The sequence below is a fragment of the Mauremys mutica genome, chromosome 13, assembly GCF_020497125.1.
Source record: "Mauremys mutica isolate MM-2020 ecotype Southern chromosome 13, ASM2049712v1, whole genome shotgun sequence".
Taxonomy (NCBI): domain Eukaryota; kingdom Metazoa; phylum Chordata; order Testudines; family Geoemydidae; genus Mauremys; species Mauremys mutica.
Window position 1 is genome coordinate 18,835,966 of NC_059084.1, and position 20,419 is coordinate 18,856,384.

The window sequence follows — 20,419 nt, forward strand, 5'->3', positions numbered from 1 at the left end:
ATAGGAGCTGCAGGACTGCTCTCATGACCAGGCACTGAGCGTGCAATGGAGTGCACTGTCAGCATCAAGAAGAGCTGCTGTCAAAGCCTTGTCATCATAATAGACACAGACATAAAACCCCAAAGGGCCAGGTCCAGCCCTGGCGCAAGCAGGTGCTAGTCTGTTGGGCTTCAGGGGAGTTGCATTATTTTAAGCCAGAACTGAACCTGACCCAGAGTGGCTAACATCCAGGCACTACATTCTGCCAGTTACCCATGACTAAGATGCTCAGCCAGTGAGTAGCCTCTTTACGGCTTTCTATGGCATTGAATTCACATGAGATAATTATGGCTTGGTGGTTCTGATTCCAAACAACCAAGGTAGCAGATGGTCTGGAAAGGAGACAGAGAAATCGACTGCAGCCTTTGGGACAGAGGGTAGGAGTCCATCTAGTTGCGGTTCAGAGGGATCAGACTCCATGCGTCCAGTACCAACATTACTGGGCCCTTTGCAGATGTTTTATTCATACATGCAGGTGGAGGACATGCTGGGCCCTTCATTATTTTATAAAGCATACTGCATTTGGATGCATTAGCTGTTATTGCTGAGGGGGCACAGCTAGGAGAGATTGTTATCCCGCACTTTACAGCCCAGAGACTGCGTCAAACAGGGCACGCGCTGCACGCGCTTAGAGCCCGGGTTTCCGTGCTTTGCCAAGCACATTCCAGTCTAACATGTGCTGTCCATTCATGAGGACTAAGAAAGCCCTTTGAACCTTACGCCCCAGTGAGGCGGTGCATTTTGGCGAGTACAGACTTTGGAGTCCTGGCCACAAAGGGGTTATCTGCCCCCCTTCGCACCATGGAGGGGGATCCACGCCAGTACTAAACAGGCCAGCATGGGTGCAGGGCTGTGTGTGGAAGAGGCCCAGGTAGGTGGAATAGAAGCCATGGGTGTGTGAGTGAGGGGGTGAAGGGTATATTAACTCTGTGGCCTGCCTGTGGGTTGGGGGATGGACTCAACCCCCAAAGACTGCCTACTGCCTCCCATGAAGCCCAAGTACTTTTGCTTTGAGCAGGAGGGGGAATATCATAGCGGACCACATCAAGTGTCCAAATCACAGCCTCTCTTTCCTCCCTCTCTTTGTCTCATTTACTTTCTCCCTGCTGCTCTGCTTTTTTTCATGTGTGCGCTCTCCTGCTCTCCTTCTTCCTCTCCTTCCCCCCACCTCCAGTGGGCTATTTCATTATTATTTTCAATAATTTAAAGGTCATACAGGGGAGACTGAACAGGGATTTAATTACAGACACTGGATGAAGCGACGTAAGACTGTGTACTTGACCTTCAAGCATTCATGAAACATTGACGATACTTAATATAACTCAGCTGCAAGGGCTACAGTTCTCCTCTGGGAAGTGCCGTTTCAGAATGACACTGGAGGGCCCCACCGTTATTGTCTCTGAAGGACTCTGGATCAGAATGGCTCATGGATCACAGTTTACAAATACAAAGATTTTTTACCTTTGACAAGCCCATCCTAGGATCTGGAATTAAGCTGGGCTCATGTATCACAGACAATCAGACATCTGCTGTTGACAATGTCCTTCTCTGTCAGATTTTCTTCAGGGTCTTTGCTGTTTGTGTCCCATCCCCATCTAGCTGGGATTCTCTCACATGCAGTCACAGCCTTTTCTCATATGGGCTCCCCATCTCCATCTTCTCATATGCGCCGTTGCATCTCCACCCTGCCTTTTCCTTGTGCCACAGGCACCTTGAAGTCTTCTCCCTTCCACCCTCACTGAAGTTCTTTTGTGATCTGACCTAGACTTCCCTCCTGCTCTCAGTCCTGAGGCTTCACATCCAGGACATGCCCTAAGCACATAAAGGATGTATTAGAAAGTCCAATCTGCTCATGAAAATATCCCATTGGCACACATAGGGCCAAATTGTACTCTCAGTGGAGCCGGTTTAAATCCAGAATAAGGCTAATGAAGTCTAGGATGAGAAACCAAGCTGATGAGAATTATACCAGGAAGAGTCAAGCACAGAAGAAACTGGTGCTTATGATATACTGTTGAGAAACACAAGAACATTTCTTCCCTTGTCAGTGAAGTGAAAGGGAAAGGGGGAATTCTAGAGGATATAAAGAACCAAAGACTATTAATGCAGTGAAACAGGTCTAACCACAGTGCTAAACACAGGGGGTCAACGCCTAGCCCCACTGAAGTCAATGGGAGAGATCATTTCCCCTACATTCTCAATAACATTGAACTCAGTTTTGGCTTTCCACCTTGATGGAACAATAATTCAGGCCCCCTGCACTAACAATTCCATCATTGCAGAGTCTGCCTCAGAAAAGGTTGTCTAGCAATCGACATGGGGAGACGAGGAGACAGGCCCCCTTCATTCTATTCCTGGCTTTGCCACAAACACCCTTTGTTACTCCGGGAAGGTTCCTTGACTCCTCAGTGTCGGTCTATCTGGGCTACTTATCAGGCCCCATCACTGTAGTATCTGTGCACCTCAGGTTAATCTCCCCCTTCTTTTCTATCTCATTCCCTTCTCAAGTCTTCCTATTGGTCAGTGTGTATGGTGGGCTCTTTCTTGACATCAGTAGGTTTCTTATGCTGAGATGGTTGCACTCCATCACATGCATGTGTTTCTGTGTGCACACGTACACTATTGCTTTCTGAGGGTGGAAGCAGATCTGCTCATGTGGATAGCAGTCCCTTCTACTGGTTAAGTTAGTGCCACTACTGCAATTTACTGAGTACCACCTTGTGATTTTGGAGCATGGTGACGATTATCAGTATCTATTTATATTGCAGTCGCCCCTCGGAGCTAGGCACGGGACAAACACAGAATACAAAGATGGTCCTTGCCCCAAAGAGCGTACAATCTAAGCAAGCATAAGAGTGTGGGTTCTTTTCCCTGTGCAGTGTGTCTATGAAGACTTGATGACAATGGTGCTGGCTGCCCACAGCTTAGTGCACAGAAGATGAAGTAAAAGGCTTCCAGTTGTGTGCCTAAAAGAAGTTCTCTAGGGTTGGGATTAGACCAGGTGTCATAAATAAACGGATCAGGGTTAAGGTCTCTTTTACCTGGAAAGGGTTAACAAGCTCAGTAACCTGAGAAACACCTGACCAGAGGACCAATCAAGGGACAGGATAATTTCAAATCTTTGTGGAGGGAAGGCTTTGTCTGTGTTCCTTGTTTGCTCTGTGTTCTCTCTTTGGATCTAAGAGAGGCCAGACATGTCTCCAAGTTCTCCTGGAGTAGGTCCTACTATCCAATAGTGAGTATTAATTAGAAAGGCGGATTAGTCTTATAATTTGATTTCTACATTTGCAATTGTGTGTTTGCTGGAGAAATTCTTTATTCCTGTTTGCTGTTACTTTGATTATGCTGAGGAGGAGGGAGGGGAAGTCTCTCCAGTTTTTATAAGTTAAACCCTGTATTTTTGCATCCTGGTAATACAGAGATAGTGTACTTTTTTCTTTCTTTAATAAAATCTTTTCTTTTTTAGAACTTAATTGATTTCTTCCCTTGTTTGGATTTTCAGGGGAAGGGGAGGGGGAAAAAGTAAATCCCTCTTTGTTTGATTCAAGGAGTTTGAATCAAGGTATTTTTCCCAAGGACTAGGGAAGGGGAGGGGGAGGTGAGTCCCTCTTTGTGTTGAGTCAAGGATTTGACTCGGTGTGTAATCTCTCCGAAGCAGGCTGGAGAGAGGGAAGGGGGGAGGGGAACTGGCTGTTTCTCTCTCTCTGGTGAGATTCAAGGGGTTTGAATCTGGGTTCCCCAGGGGAAGTCTTGGGGGACAGGCAGTGTGTTATCCACTTTAAACATAACTGGTGGCAACGAAAACCAAATCTAAACTAGGATTTTAGTTTAGAGGAGTCCATGCAGGTCCCCATCTTGGAACCCAACAGCTCCAAGTGGGGGAGAAAACCTATGACACCAGGCATTGGATCAGCGGTTGTCAGAACCAGAAAGCCAGGATGCATTTTGGACAGAAGCTGCTGGGCAGTCGCCTGATCAGTGGAAGAGAGATGCAGAACAAAGAGAGAGGGACGTAGGATGAAAGAACATACAATTAAAGCCATTTATTATTTACCATTATAATTCTGAACTCCTCAGCTCCTGGGATGGCACATTCATTAGAGAGAGAACTTCCCCTGGCAGGACTGACTGAGTACTCCTTGCTTCAGAGGTAGATGTTGAGATGCTTTCTCGGGGTGACTGGAACTCCAGGTGACCTTGTTACCCCTTTGCCTTAGCAAGAGAGAGATTTGTGGGTGTCACGCCAGGTTGCTAGCCAGCCAACCAAGTTCCCTAGCACTCTGCCTGCCCTCTTTTCCTTGCAGGTAACGCTTGATACACCCTTGTCCCCAACCCCCCCTAGAAGTGCATTCCTCTGCAGTGTCCAGCCCCTGCCACTGGACACTCCCAGAGATTACCAAGTCTGCTGGCTCCAAAGAGACAGTATACACACCAGCCTGTTGGCTCAGCAGAGGTTTCGCACTTTACGTGAAAACATTGCACTGGGATAAACTTATAGTAAAATGAATAACAGGTTTATTAATAGTGGACAGAGATCTAAGTGATAATGAGCAAGGATTATAGGAACAAACTGATTATAAATAAAACAAAAGTATAATGAGCTTTTGAGTAACTAAACTTGGCAGGCTACAAACCTTGTCTTAAGGCAGTTTTCTCACCTACCACTACTACTTAGCATCACCAACCCGTATGGTGGGGGATCCAGAGTTCATGGATGCAAAGAGCGCTGACCTCTTTGTTCCCTCAGTGGTGGATCACCAAAATTCCTTTTGCTTCTCCCTATATTCCCCCCAAGTTTATCGTCTTTGTCACCACTGTCAGGATGAACCCCTGGCATTCAGACTCCAGCATCTTCCCATGCTGTGTTCACATCCTCATGTTAATTTGTTCCTCCTGTTTACCTCTGATGCAAATGAACTGCCCGTTGTCTCTGGCATCACCTGCTCAATTTACATTAGAGACAGGGAGATAACTATCCTGCCTCTTGTCTGGAAGAAAACCTATTTCTCCCTTTCTCTGGTCACAGACTTTAAAGCATAATATCGGTAGTTCCTAATATAGTGTTAATACATACACTTCAAAGTGATATAAATGACCAGTGTGTCACTGACTTTCGTTTGATATCTCACACAACATTCTCTGTAGATAAATATCATGACAGCAATGTGTTAGGTGTAGTGAGTTTGTCAGGCTTGATAGGAATTGCTATTACGTGACAATGGCATTGAGGGGCTCATAGGGGCACAGATGTACAGAATTTCAAGGGTAGACTTTGTAATTAATAAACCATTTGTTCAGCTCTTATAAAGGTCCCAGCAATGTCTATTTTGTATGCACAAGGCAAATGAGGGTGAAAAGAACACAACACAAACTGCTGATCTGATGGGGATAAAGCTGCAGGCACAAGGTATGCATCAGCAAGTGTTCAGGATAGCTTTAAAAAGTCCGTATGCTGGCAGTCTAACAGGAATCCAGAAGAGAAAATGAAGGGCTGAAAATCATTTGAAGTCTACTGGGGCTGGGATGAACCTGCTAGGGGATGACATGGCATTTAACTTTTATTATTATATTGGGACTGTGCCACCACTATTGTTAAGGTTGAGGCCAGCTTACTGTTTACCAGCTGGTAAGTGCTTGAAACGTACAGCAAGTATGTTTCAGCAAGGGCTGCCCTTGGGCTGCAGGTAAGAGGCATGACTTGGTAAATTGACTTGGCATTTTCTGCAGTGTGTTGTCCCCCACAGAATTGCCTTCTCTCATTCTTTGGTAAGCACCCCCAACTGTCCGGCACGGTGTTAGGAACAGTGTATTGCCTGGGGCAAGGACTGCTTGCAGCAGGTCGCTCTGTGATATGAGGAGAGGTGCATCTGAATCCAGAGAGATCCCAGACTCCTTATTTCTGTGCTGAGTCATGGGGGTTGTTCAAGAGGAGCAAAATGGTACGTTCTTGCCATGGGGATTTGTACCAGTGTAAGAACATAAGAATGGCCATACTGGGTCAGACCAATGGAATCCTGTCTGCAGTCAGTGGCCAGTGCCAGATGCTTCAGAGAGAATGAACAGAACAGGGCAATTATCAAGTGATCCATCCCTTGTCGTCCAGTCCCAGCTTCTGGCAGTTGGAAATGTAGGGACACCTAGAGCATGAGGTTGCATCCCTGACCATGTTGGCTTATACCCATTGATGGACCTATCCTCCATGAATTCCTCTAATTCTTTTTTGAACCAAGTTATATTTCTGACTTTCACAACATCCCTGGCAACAAGTTCCACAGGCTGATTGTGCGTTGTGGGAAGAAGTACTTCCTTTTGTTTGTTTTAAACCTGCTGCCTATTGATTTCATGGGGTGAGCCTAGTTCTTTTGTTGCGTGAAGGGGTACATAACACTTCCTTATTCACTTTCTCCACACCAGTCATGATTTTATAGACCTCTATCATATCTCCCCTTAGTCGTCTCTTTTCTAAAATGAACAGTCCCAATCTTCTTAATCTCCTTGTATGGAAGCTGCTCCGTACCCCTTATCATTTTTGTTGCCCTTCTGCACCTTTTACAATTTAATAGATCATCTTTGAGATACAGAGACCAGACCTGCAGGCAGTATTCAATGTCTGAGAGCACCATGGATCTACATAGTGGCATTATGATATTTTCAATTGTCTTATCTATCCCTTTCCTAATGGTTCCAACAACCCTAGACAGCTATGCCAGGTTTCAGAGTAGCAGCCGTGTTAGTCTGTATCTGCCAAAAGAACAGAGTACTTGTGGCACCTTAGAGACTAACAAATTTAACTATGCCAGGTACACCTCACCCCTTTCGAGGAGATGAGCAGTGGGCTGGCTGTGATACTGTACAGGCATTAATCACTCTGGCTGTGCTGGGGAATGAAGGGAAAGTCAGAGGCTGATTTATAGACTAGCCCTGCATCTTGCTGAACCACTGATGTTGTCATAATTACCAGTGATCATTTAAGGGAGGCACATAAAAGCGAGGGGGGAGAGAGTCATTACCGGGTTATCTTATTCACTGAGGAACCTCCAGAGGTGTCTGCTTTTAATCTAGTAACCTGTTCACTGCTTCATCTGCTCCCAAAAGCAAAGTGTCCTGGATATGTGATTCTCAGAGGAAGGGTGAATGTGCACTGCATACCTTGCTGTACATCTATCTATACTTAAGGTGTTGTTATTATAGGGCAAGGATCAGCAGCCTTTGGCACGTGGCACGTCAGGGAAATCCGTTGGTGGGTCGGGCTGGTTTGTTTACCTGCAGCGTCCGCAGGTTCGGCCGATCGCAGCTCCCACTGGCCACGGTTCGCTGTTCCAGGCCAATGGGGCTGCGGGAAGCGGCGGCCAGCACATCCCTCAGCCTGCCTGATGGGTCGCATGCCAAAGGTTGCCAATCCTTGTTATAGGCCACGTCCTGCATTCCTGCCACATCCCCAAATCCCAGTAACTCCACTGGGAGTTTGGGATCCCAAAGGCATGCAGGGTCAGGCTTGGGCCATCGACGTGCCCAGGGAGGCTATTCGTACTCCTTGCTGATGGGGTAGTATCTAGTATGTATCTTCCTGGTACAATGGGGCTAGCCATGCTTCTTGCTCAAAATGGAAAGTGTTCCCATCTCTAGCTTAAATCAGGCTGTTGCTTATTAATTATCAGTGATCATCATGATTAACAAACCAGATTCAGTTCTCAGTTACACTTCTGTAAAATCCAGAGTAACTGCATGGAAACCACCAGCGTGACTGAGAACAGAATTTTGCCTGACCTGGCCCAGATTGAGAAAAGCCCCAGTTTCAATGGGATTTACGCATATGCTGACGTGCTGTCTGGTACTGTAAGTTCTTGCATATTCACGTAGCACTTTTTACGCAAATGAACTGCACCTCAAGGTGATTTATAGACTAACGGCCTTGTTTTCAAACTGGTCTCTAGATGATGCTTGCAAATCCCTATCAATTACACTCTCCAAGGGTAAACCCGCCAGAGCTGAACAAAATGGCTCAGCAAATATTTGCTGTGACAGTTAATGGGCCAGATCCTTACTTGGTGTACACTGATTTCAGTAGAACTTCACCAGTTTCCCTGGGGATCTACCTTCATGGTTTTTACCAGTATTTGCACAATCACAAGGTCCATGGGCAGCTGCAGGTTTTGGCTGCAAGAAGATCTGGATTCTGCCCCCCACCCAGGGTGGTACAAGTCTTGAAGTTAGACCTAAAGTTACACCTCTTTGCACCAAGGCAGAATGAGGCCACTATACAGACACGTGAGCAGTAGAAACCACTTTTCCTGGTGTAATGACTGCGGGGAGAATGACAGTTTCATAGCCAGAATGAGGCTCTTTTCACACACTGCCAGGTCGGCATCACCGCTGCTGAAACTAGCCTTCCATCCGCAGTGCGAGAGGATGCAACAGCTCCCCCGAATTGTCCTTCTGTCTTCCCCCAGGACACTTAGCTAACGCCAGCACAGAGCTGATGAAGCTGGACTACGAAGGGGAGCCCCAGCTGACCGAGCCATACCTTTCCAAACAGAAGAAACTCATGGTAAGACGTCTACAGCAACGCATGGGACTTTATTTCTAGGAGGGAGAGGGAGGGTGGACCCCAAAGAACAGCCCAGGGTGCCCATTGCTGGGGCCCTGATACTACTGAGAGACCGGGGAAGCATTTGGGTCCATTCTAAAGTGCTGAATATTTCCTCCCAAGTCACCCTGATGTTGTGTCTGTACCACCTGGGGACCAGACTCCCAAGTGAGTTGAAACCACGAATAGAGCCTCTCTTTCCCCTCACCCTTCTCTGGGGCTGGACTCACAGTGGGGCATCCTGAATTTTACTGCAACTGGGATGCCATCTGGGGCTTGTGTGGTCTCCAGGAAGCAGCTCCGTTATGTGAGCCCAAAGGCTGCCCCTCTATGGCTGATCCAGTCGGAGCTGTGCTGAGCTGCTCTTACTGGGGAGTTGCTTCCCCTGGCCAAAGTGGCAAGAGCTCAGCTGTGCTAGTCTCACCCGGGAGGCCTCCACCCCTTGCTGAGCCGTGAGGAGCTGTGCTGCTGAGCTGGAAGCCATCTTAGCCAAAGCTAGTAGGAACTGTGCTGAGCTGGGCTAAAATGGAAGTCGCCTCCCCATGGTTGAGTAGGTCTCAGCAGGGGGTCACTTTTACATAGATGAATCTTCTCTCCAGAGTGTGGTGAACTCCTCCTGCAGCTGTTGAATAACTAGAATGATGAAGGGGTTTAGAAGGTGCTGCGTATGTTCTGCATTGCACCCATTCTAGTGCCAAGAGCACCTGGACAAGGAACGGACAGTCTCAGGGCCACCCATTTCATGTAAACCTTTGGCTTTTGTTTAGGCCAAGATCTTGGAACATGACAATGTGAGCTACTTGAAGAAAATCCTTGGCGAGCTGGGAATGGTGCTAGACCAGATTGAGGCCGAGCTGGAGAAGAGGAAACTCGAGTATCAAGGTAGGCAGCTTTGTGAGGTGTTTTGTAAGGCACTGCTGAAGCACTGGCCCAGTAGAGCAGTAGCTTTGCAGCGCCACAACAGTCACAGCCTCTCATCCAGAGGTTACTGTGAGGCATTCCCTTCTCTTTACCATAGTCACCCTTATCCCTGGGGTGGCATTGTTTCAATGCCTTGGGAGGCACCACTGGGAAGTAACACCTGTGTGGTGCAGCACACAAAGGGTTAAGGCCTCCCTGCTGATCTCAGATGCCCAGGTTACATGGTTCCACACATCCCTCTCTCCCTATTTTCACTTCCCTCTGCTGGCTGCGTGATGATACCTCATAATGAACTACCCAAGAAACCAGATGAAAGTTCAGAGGCAGAGGAGCAATTGCACTCAACTGCTATGATGAAATGTCAGTGGTGTGGCTTGTCATTCGCCATTCAGATCGACTGCTCCACCCATCGAACATGCCTACAAGGGAAGCGAGGTTGTGGTGAGAGCTGCTTTGACATTACACAGAGACCCTGGAAAATGACAGAGCTGGGGTGGGGCAGAGGAACTTCCTCTGCTCCAGTTGTGGCTGAGTCCATTGAAAAGTAACAATAGTTTGTGTGTGAGGCCCAAAGAAGCTTGTGAGGAACTACGATCAGTGAAGCAACTTCAGGGAGGCCAGGAGCGTATCTGAAAACACCTGGAACAGTCCCACTTCTCGTGCAGTAGGAGGGGAACAAGGAATTCTGCTCAGATGCATTGAGTAGGGTTTGGAAATACACCGCTGCATTAGAAAGAGCTAAATAAACCAGTGCTCCTGGGTTACACAGCAGGGCACTCTCTGGAGAGAGGGATTGAACAGCCTTCGCTGTTCAGGCCGTGGGGGATTGAAGATGGGCCTTTTCCACGTAAACATGACATTTCTCATAAGTGGCCTTGTCAGTGTATTTTAGCACTGGCCTGTGCAGGTTTTGGTGTATGGCTTTGTAAATCATCGGCGTTTGTTTAATTCAAGAAAGCTTCTATTCATGCCCACTGACTCGTTTGTGAAATGCCTTCGGACTGGGGGAATCACACAAAAGGTCCAAAGTGATAGCATATTGTAGGATAGTCAGGGCAAGTCAACACTACGAAATTAAGTCAACCTAAGTTACATCGACATCCAGCCACCACAGTAATTGAATCTCTTTTGCATGTCCAGACTACACTCCTTGTGTCAGCGGTGCATGTCCTCGTCAGGAGCTCTTGTGTCAATTTGTCAGTGCGGGGCAATGTGGGACGGCTTCTGAAAGACAGCAACAGTCAATGTAAGCAGCACAGTGTCTACATTGACACTCCGTCACCCTAACTACATCGACCTAAGCACTACACCTCTCACGGAGGCGGAGTTATTACATCAGCGTAGTGGACGAGTTACACTGATGGGAGCTACATTTTAGCATGGACGCTTACAGATCTAGGGCGACTTAAGCTGCCTTACATTGACCTAACTCTGTAGTGTAAACCAGGCCTCAGTGATTATGGATGCAAACAGCAAAAAAAAAAAAACCAAGGGGGAGAAAAATATTCCCACGAACTGTGGTTTGTAACCTATCACTTAAATCAGCCTCTGTACTGATGACTGGAGGGTAGCGCCAATAATGCCAATTTTTAAGAAGGGCTCCAGAGGCGACCCTCACAGTTACAAGCCTGTAAACCTAACTTCAGTACTGGACAAAATGGTTGAACTATAGAACAAAATTATCAAACACATAGATAAACATGATATGTTGGGGAAGAGTCAGAACAGCCTGTGTAAAGGGAAATCATGCTTCACCAATCTATTAGAATTCTTTTGAGGGGGTCAACAAGCATGTGGAAAAGGGTGATCCAGCGGATATAATGTGCTTGGAGGTTCAGAAAATCTTTGCAAAATCCCTCACCAAAAGGCTCTGGAGCAAACTAAGCAGTCATGGGCTAAGAGGGAAGGTTCCTTCATGTATCAACAACTGGTTGAAAGGAAACAAAAGGTAGGAATAAAAGGTCAGTTTTCACAATGGAGAGAGGTAAATAGTGGGGTCCCCCAAGGATCTGTACTGGGACCAGTTCTGTTCAACATATTCATAAATGATCTGGAAAAGCGGGTGAACAGTGAGGTGGCCAAATTTGCAGCTGATACAAATTACTCAAGATAGTCAAGTCCAAAGCTGACTACAAAGAGTTACAAAGGGATCCCACTAAACTGGGTGACAGGGCAACAGAATGACAGATGAAATTCAGTAATGATAAGTGCAAAGTAATGGACATTGGAAAAAAACATCCCAAATATACATACAAAATGATGGGATCTAAATCAGCTGTTACCACTCCAGAAAGAGATCTTGGCGTCATCATGGAAGTTCTCTGAAAACATCCACTTAATGTGCAGTGGCAGTGAAAAAAAGTGAACAGAATGTTAGGAACCATTAGGAAAGGGATAGATAATAAAACAAAAAATATCATAATGCCACTATATAAATCCACTGCACACCCACACCTTGAATATTGCATGCAGTTCTGGTCAGCCCATCTCAAAAAGATATATTAAAATTGAAGGCGCAGAAAAGAGCAATGAGGATGACTATGGGTATGGAACAGCTTCATACGAGAAGAGATTAGAAGTGGAACTGTTCATTTTAGAAAGAAGACAACGAAGGGGGAATATGAGAGAGGTACATAAAATCATGAAGGATATAAGAAGTGTTATTTACCCCTTCACATAACACAAGAATTAGGGGTCACCCGATTAAATTAATAGGCAGCAGGTTTAAAACAAACAAAACGAAGTATTTCATCACACAATGCACAGTCAACCTGTGGAACTCATTGCCAGGGGATGTTGTGAAGGCCAAAAGTATAACTTGGTTCAAAAAAGAATTAGACAAGTTCATGGAGGATAGGTCTATCCATGGCTCTTAGTTCCAGGTGTTCCTAAACCTCCAACTGCAAGAAGCCGGGACTGGGCAACAGGGGATGAATCACACAAAATTACCCTACTCTGTTCATTCCCTCTGAAGCACCTGGCACTGGCCACTGTCAGAAGACAGGATACTGGGTTAGATGGACCATTGGTTGACCCAGTGTGGAAGTTCTTATGTTCTTAATGCATGTGCAATTGTACACCTAATATGCATGCAAAGTTTTTGTAAATGCACATTTATAACCTGGATTTTTGGGCGCACAATTGACCATTTATAAATCTGACTAATTATTTACATATACAAATGGGCAACTTTTGCATGCAGTCAAGGAAATTGATTATGCAAATTAGGCCTGCAATTGCTCACAGGTATTTCTGATCATCTATCACTGAATGTTTAGGGCCAGGGACAACAGGTTGATGGGGTGACATTTCCATTAAAAATAACAATAAATCTTTGTACTTCTATAGCGCTTTCCACTTAAGGATCCTAATGTGCTTCACAAATACCAATTGACTAAGACTCATACCATCCCTTCCCCTGTGAGGTAGAGCAGTATCGTTTTAGACAGGGACCCATGGAGAGATTAAGTGACTTTCCCAGAGTCACACAGCAAGTCAGTGTCAGAGCTGGGGCTAGAACCCAGACCTCCGGACTGCATATCCCATACTCTGACCATCAGAAAGTACACATCCCAATTAATATACATCACTGGTCACACTGCAATTCTGTGCTTTCTTTCTCTTCCATTTTGTCATTCTTCTCCCCTTGTGTTCTGATATTTATGTCCCCGGTGTCTGGGTTTCCAGAGGAGGCCTGCTTCCTGAAAAGCAGGAAAATTCCCAAGGATTCAGCTGTCCCTCAGTAAATGCTTTGTAATGAGCACATACCCCAAAGCAGGAACCACCAGCATCTGCCCAGCCACAGAGATTTTGGGAATGGGGGAATTATGGTCCCCCAGTTGTGCTGAAACTGATGGAGTTTGTGCTGCTCACAGAGGGCAGGTATTTTATGGGTCCTACACAAAATGCCTGCAGAAGCCTGAAAGATTCAATTAACTCCCAATTACAGAGAGTGAAAGCCTGATGAAAAGAAAGCTATCAATTACCAGACCAGAGCAAAGCAGCCCAACAGGGCTTCCCCCACCTCCCACAGGGACCCTGGCATGTGAGCAGAGAAAGATTCCATCTGGGACTGAGCTGCTGTACAACAGACAGGGAAACGGCTTGCCAGGAATATGGGAAGCCCCGGGGATTGCCGCTCTGAACAGAGTCATCCCAAAGGCCAGTGCTGCCAATGAAAGGACCAGATCCTCACAGATACTTAATAAAGGATTCATAGGAATTGCCCTTCTCTTAATAACCTTTAATTTTTTGTTTCCTGTCCTGCCCCCTTCATTCTGTTAGCCACCCACTTTCATTGTCATGAGTACAATGGAGGCTATAAGCTCTTTGGGGCAGGGATGTGGATGAGAAGCTGGATATGAGTCAGCTGTGTGCCCTTGTTGCCAAGAAGGCTAACGGCATTTTGGGCTGTATAAGTAGGGGCATTGCCAGCAGATCAAGAGACGTGATCATTCCCCTCTGTTCGACATTGGTGAGGCCTCATCTGGAGTACTGTGTCCAGTTTTGGGCCCCACACTACAAGAAGGATGTGGAAAAATTGGAAAGAGTCTAGCGGAGGGCAACAAAAATGATTAGGGGGCTGGAGCACATGACTTATGAGGAGAAGCTGAGGGAACTGGGATTGTTTAGTCTGCAGAAGAGAAGAAGGAGGCGGGATTTGATAGCTGCTTTCAACTACCTGAAGGGGGTTCCAAAGAGAATGGATCTAGACTGTTCTCAGTGGTACCTAATGACAGAACGAGGAGTAATGGTCTCAAGTTGCAGTGGGGGAGGTTTAGGTTGGATATTAGGAAAAACTTTTTCACTCAGAGAGTGGTGAAGTACTGGAATGGGTTACCTAGGGAGGTGGTGGACTCTCCTTCCTTAGAGGTTTTTAAGGTCAGGCTTGACAAAGCCCTGGCCGGGATGATTTAGTTGGGAACTGGTCCTGCTTTGATCAGGGGGTTGGACTAGATGACCTCCTGAGGTCCCTTCCAACCCTGATATTCTATGATTCTGTGAAGTACCCAGCAGGCTCTCAGGCACTATGCAATGAAAGTGGTTCTCAGTAGCGTGACAAGCAGGGCTGAGGGGGCTTGAAATTTGTGGGTTGCAGGTTTGGAACAGACCTTGGAACTGGTTAGTCAAGCAACAATTCCTGCAGCCACCTCACTCTCCAGGGCAAGATAACTGGTTCTGGCTGTGATGGGAGTTGGGTCATTCCCAGTCAAAAGCAACATGGGGACTTAACAGCTATCAAGTTCAGTCCCAGCAAACCCCACAAGTGCGGGGATTATGGAAAGCCATGCAGTCACTGGAGTGCGTCTGTGCCTACCCCTGCTAATCATGTCAGCTAATACTCTCATTAACAGACACACTCACGCTTAGTACTCATGGTGCCCTCTGATGGGAGATTTCCGAGGCATGAAGCCAAGGGCCGCCGCTAATGTCACTCAAAGGCGTTTTGTTTCCTTCCCACTTAGACAGGGCTGGTCCCTATCTCCCGTTTCATAACAGGGGGCGCCCAAACTTTATCCCACTGGTGCCAACGATTTGACAACGGCCCACAAGCTGCATTGCAGGCGACAGGGCCCGAAGCGCAGTGCTCCAGCTACCCGGCTGCTTGGATCGAGATGAGGCTTCACGGGCTGGGACCTGACACCCTTTGGCCTAGAACAAACTGGGCGATGCTTGACTCACACACTGGGCTTCGGCCGCCCTGCTTTGTACTAGAGATGGACCCACGTTGTGAAAAACCTCAATCTGAACTTCCGTGCTCTCTGGGGTGCTCAGGTTTGGCCCATTATAGACATGGGCCTGAGTCCTGGGGTGAGATTGTCTCCCCCGTGGTGGCCTACCAGTGCTGTAAAACCCCTTCTGCCAGTAGGCACCAGTGCTGTCACCTGCTCTGTGTGCGTCTGCCAAGCCAACAAAAACCAGGCCTTGCAATTAACATTAGCCCCATTGCTGCAGCCTCTCAAAGCAGGCAGGCACCGCTTGTTTGCAGCTCCCTGCCCAGGCAGTGCCATAAAGTGTCTGTTTCCGCTCCACTCGCCTAATAATGAGCTTTCCAGAGCAGGGACTGTGTCTTCCCTACTCTCTGTAAAGTGCCTGGACATTCACAAGGCTAGAGATTGGGTTAGTAATGCAATAACTAACAGCAATATCAAACGACTAGGAAGGTTTGATTCAGTGCATGCTGGTTTTTACACTACTGCAGAGGGGGCAGCATCTTCAGCCCCAGACAGGGGAGCATACGCCAGTGGAGCGGGAGCTCACAAATCTCCCTTTCTCTCCCCCCGCCCCCAATCAAGGTATTGGTTTTCCCTTTCGTGGTTGGAACAAGGAGACAGATTTTCTCCAATGGCCCCGTTCAGGCTCAGGAAGGGTAAAGAGGGCAGAGATCAGGTTTCCTTTGAAGGGAAATACGAGGCTTCCCTTTGATCCACAGGAGCTCTCCCTCTGGCGTTAGCTCCAATGCTCTAATTTGTTCGGAAGGTGGAATCGGGCTGAGAGTCGCCCTCATTTAAATGTTTACCACAGAATCATGACGGTGCAGGAATAATTCAGGACAGAGTCCTAGCCTGGAGTGCATGCAAGACGGGGAAGAACAAGCTAGGGATGGAGGGGGTGGTGGTGTTCATGCCAAAGTAGGTTTGTTTTCTGACAAACAGAACGGTTAGTGAATGAGCAGACTGGACCTCACCCCATGCCACTGCCCTACATGCTCTGCAGGAACCCAGAGCTCTAGGAACACACCACTATCCCCATGCAGGCCCCCAAATGTGGCCTGTTCGGGGTTGGGTCTGTTCTTCTACTTAGCCTTTCTCTTTCTCCTCCTGTCAGCCCTCTGGTACCTTCTCAGATTAGTGAGGTGTCCTTCAGAGATGGACACGTAGGATTTGCGGCATTTCAGAGATGCCTGAGGCAGGTTTTAGGATAACTTACTTATTGACCTAACAAGAAGAAATAGCTCGCACGTCAGCACAGCACAGATGCTGCTGTAATCTAGCCTGGCTTTATTCTCTTGTCTCCCTCTTCCTAAAAGAATCATCCCTGCCTCTGTGTGAGAGTCTGTAGGAAGTGTGGCCTAGCATCGTATCCTGCAGGGTGTGGGACAACTTTTAACCTCAGCCTAAAGCTCAGCCTTTTCCTGCAGAGGGTAGCTCCCCACATTACAGGCTAGGCTCACTGGTTTGTCATCGCAGGTCTGTTCATGAGCACTCGCACCCTGCAAATCCTGGTTTGTTATTGTAGGGTTGCTCTTAAGTGCTCTGCTACACACACTGGTGTATTATTGTAGAGCGGCTCCCTGCCTCTGTACTGCACCCAATGGTTTTTTATTGGAAGGTTACTCATGTCCCAGCACTCAGAAGTACTAGAGATTTTGCCTGTTTATTGGTTTTAGAAAAATGTATGAAGAGCATTTAACTTCCAATCATTTGCTCCTAAGGGTCAAACAATAAAGCTTCCCACAGCTACAGAACATAGCAAGGGATTCAGGGGGTCTAAAATCCTAAAGGGAGAGACAGAAACCCTGCCTAGACACTTCCACACACACACCCTTTCCCCCCTTCTCTTAGCTCTAATCCTTGCTCCTCTGTCAGTTTATGTAACCCCACCCTTAAGGGAATCAGCTGCTGTCACTAATAAGGCTCACCTGCCACTCTGCCGCTGGCCCTGCCCGTTAGCATGGTACAGGGATGGAAGGATGTTTGGGAAAGTGTTTTAACCCCCTCCTGGCTAGTGCCAATGCAGGAGTCCCCGTCCCATCACAGACTCTCTTCGAGAGCATTTCTCCTGTGATATTATTGCTGAGGGTAGCCAGTGACGGGGAGCCTTTAACCCTTTGGTATCTGTTCTCACAGCCCATGTCAGCATTAAATATTGCCTCCCCCTGAAATCTGATTCCCATCACAGAAGTGCTGATAAATCTGGTGTCTTGGAATAGAGTTTCCGCCAGAGGTGATGAGTTTAAAGAGGCAGGAGGTGCTCGCTAGTGGCAGCAGGAAAAGCTGGAGGTGCTGGATCAGCAGCTACGCTGAGTCCCACGCTCTGTAGGCAATTTCTTGGATTCCCAAGTATTTCTAAGGTCCCTAATATAGAAAATGGGGAACAGGACTGGCTGTGACCCTGGGGCCACCTTCATTTCTGAAACATCACACTATGTTCAACCAGCAGCCAAGGACAAAGGTAATTGCTGTCCCTGAGTGCATAGGACAGCTGTTCGTTTGGAGCTGGGACACTTACTAGGTCCCACTGAAGCCTAAGGGTGTTTTGACGCTCACCTCACTGGAAGCAGGATAAGGAACCACCATCTAGAACCAGCCCCCAGAGAAGGTTCATGAGTAGTTCTAAATTCAGCAAATTCTCCCAGCCCTGCTTTTTAAGGTTCCCCGGGGCCCAATTCAACTCCTTATAAACTCATTAGAGAAGATCGGCTTCTTAATGAACTCTAACTCTGCAGCGGTACTTAGAGCCTAATCCAGAGCCTGGTGGAGTCAATGGAAAGGCCCCCATTGCCTTCAGTGGGCTCTGGACCAGGCCCCAATTTTCCAAACAGCAGCTTGTTCTCATATCTGTTTTTGTGGCTTAATTCTCCAGGGCAGAAGTGTGAACTCTGGCTCTGCGGATGCGTCTTTACCTTGGCCGACATCCTACTGGGGGCCACCCTGCACCGCCTCAAATTTCTAGGACTGTCTAAGAAATACTGGGAAGATGGCAGCAGACCCAACCTACAGTCCTTCTTTGACAGGATACAAAAACGCTTTGCCTTCAGGAAAGTTTTGGGAGACATACACACCACCCTTCTCTCGGCTGTGGTACCCAATGCCTTCAGGCTTGTCAAACGGAAACCCCCCTCCTTCTTTGGAGCCTCCTTCCTTATGGGATCTCTGGGGGGAATGGGATATTTTGCTTATTGGTATTTAAAGAAAAAATACATCTAATGCTGGCTGTTTGGTGTTTAGTTTGGTGACTCTGTGCTGTGTGAAATCACGATGACTCCTCAGTAACTGTAATGAAACAAGGTATGAATAATTATATTGTTGATGTAACATTCCATAGTTAGAAGTAGAAAATTATACCGCAAGGAAATAAGTCAACTTATAAATGGCTTTTTTTAGGGTTAAGTATTAAACAGTAGCGACCGGTGAGTGTCATACTCGGGCACTTACTGAGCTTACACACCTGTCATGGAGTGAAACTGCCTCCAGAGCAGGCAAATTCCAGTGGAAGGGAGATGACAACCCCGGAAAAATTTCAAACCCCCAGGTTAAACTATGGGATTTGGATACTCTGTGCGGTACCTTTATGTTTTCAAAATGTACATTGGCCGCATCACACTTTTGCCAGGTGCAAGTAGAGGGGCCGTTCTTCTTCTAGAAACTGTTACACTCTTGTGATCTGGGGTCTTTCCTGGAAGCAGAGAGGACACAGCCAGCTGGGGGGTACAGTAGCCAGTCAAGATCATGGTGGAGTTGAATGATTTAATTATCCATTTTTTAAATTATTTCCATTAAATCAAATATTTTTAATGAGCTGCTCTTAGAATGTATCCACCTTCTACATCTGCTTTTTTTTTATGTTTACATGTCTTTTATTAAGAGCCACGTTTATTTCTCAGTGATATCATTTTGACTTCGAGGCTGAATTCTGTCCAACACAGATTTTTTTTTTAGCCTCGCAGCTCTTTGCCTTGAATTTCCTTTCTGGATTTGCAAAGGACCTTTCACCAACTGAGCTTCTCGGGACTCTGAAAAACGCAAGCGTTCTCAGAACTTTTCTGCACTTGCCTGAAGACACTTTTGTTTTCTCTTCTGTTGGGGGCTCTTCTCAGTAACTTTCTCCCCGTGTATTTTCTTAGAGACACTTTGCACAGAATCACGTTTATCACTTTCTTGTGCCTTTTGCATGTTGGAAAGAATAATGGGTGTCACTGCTACTCATGCTTAGAAAACAACGAGATCCAGAATAAACCAGATGGGAGGCATAACTGCTTTACATTTCTAAATGTGTTTAACATCAGTTGACTCTTATTTCAAAGTGGGGCAGTATTTGGAGGGACTGTCAGGTGGTTTGTGCTGTTTCCTTGCACAGTAAGGGTTGATCTAAAGCCCAAATGAAGCAATATACCCTCCTTTTCAATCAAATCTTTCTAGCGAGATCTAAGCCTGTTAGAATTTCCTCTACCTAGTTTTCAGAGCTCCAAGTGATCACTGGCGAATAGCACTGCATCTCTAGATTTGGTAGCTAACAATGAGCGCTGCCCAAGTGCTAGGAATCACATTGTGCCTCGCCTCTGGTACGAAGTGGCAAAAGTAGTTTCTTTACGCATTTGCGAGACGTAGGATTTCACAGCAACGTCAGTGGTCCCCCACCCTGTGAGTCATGAAATCATGAAAAATTCACCAGAAACAACATGAGGGACCAATGTGTACATTTGTGGACAAATGTGCAGGCAAAAATGCACAAACGTCCTCCATATTTTCACGATCAGCTACACATACAGTTGAGCATGCCGTCACTCGGTTTGAGTGTGCAATCATTTGCACACAGATGAGGCACCCAATTCATGCACACATTTTTCCTAGACGTTAGACCCATATTTTTCAAGATGTGTGTGTATGCATGCATTGCTCCACTGGTGCATGCAAAACCCTCAAACCAGCATTTGTACATGCAACTTGTCAATTGTATGTGTCTATTTACATGACCAAATGGATGCAATGTTTTATGGGGAAACTCATTCCTACAAATATTGCTGGTGTATTTGTGGAAACTTGGTGGTAATTTGGCCCAAAGTATCCAATATAGGAGACACTGAATTTGGTACATTTTAAGGAGGGCAGGAGATGGAAGAGTCTCTCAATTTCCTCCCCTTGTTTAAAA

The 20,419-nt window shown here is 46.7% G+C and overlaps 1 protein-coding gene across 1 annotated transcript in view; it reads left to right on the forward strand.

Moving 5' to 3' along the window:
- The window catches only part of GDAP1L1 (ganglioside induced differentiation associated protein 1 like 1), a 34,019-nt gene extending 14,508 nt beyond the window's left edge, over nt 1-19,511 (forward strand). The window contains exons 4-6 of the mRNA XM_044986059.1: nt 8,490-8,587; nt 9,394-9,508; nt 18,134-19,511. Of these exons, the coding sequence (XP_044841994.1) occupies nt 8,490-8,587; nt 9,394-9,508; nt 18,134-18,477 (557 nt within the window). The 3' untranslated portion in view covers nt 18,478-19,511. The remainder of the gene's footprint in view (nt 1-8,489; nt 8,588-9,393; nt 9,509-18,133) is intronic.
- Nucleotides 19,512-20,419: the final 908 nt, after the last annotated feature.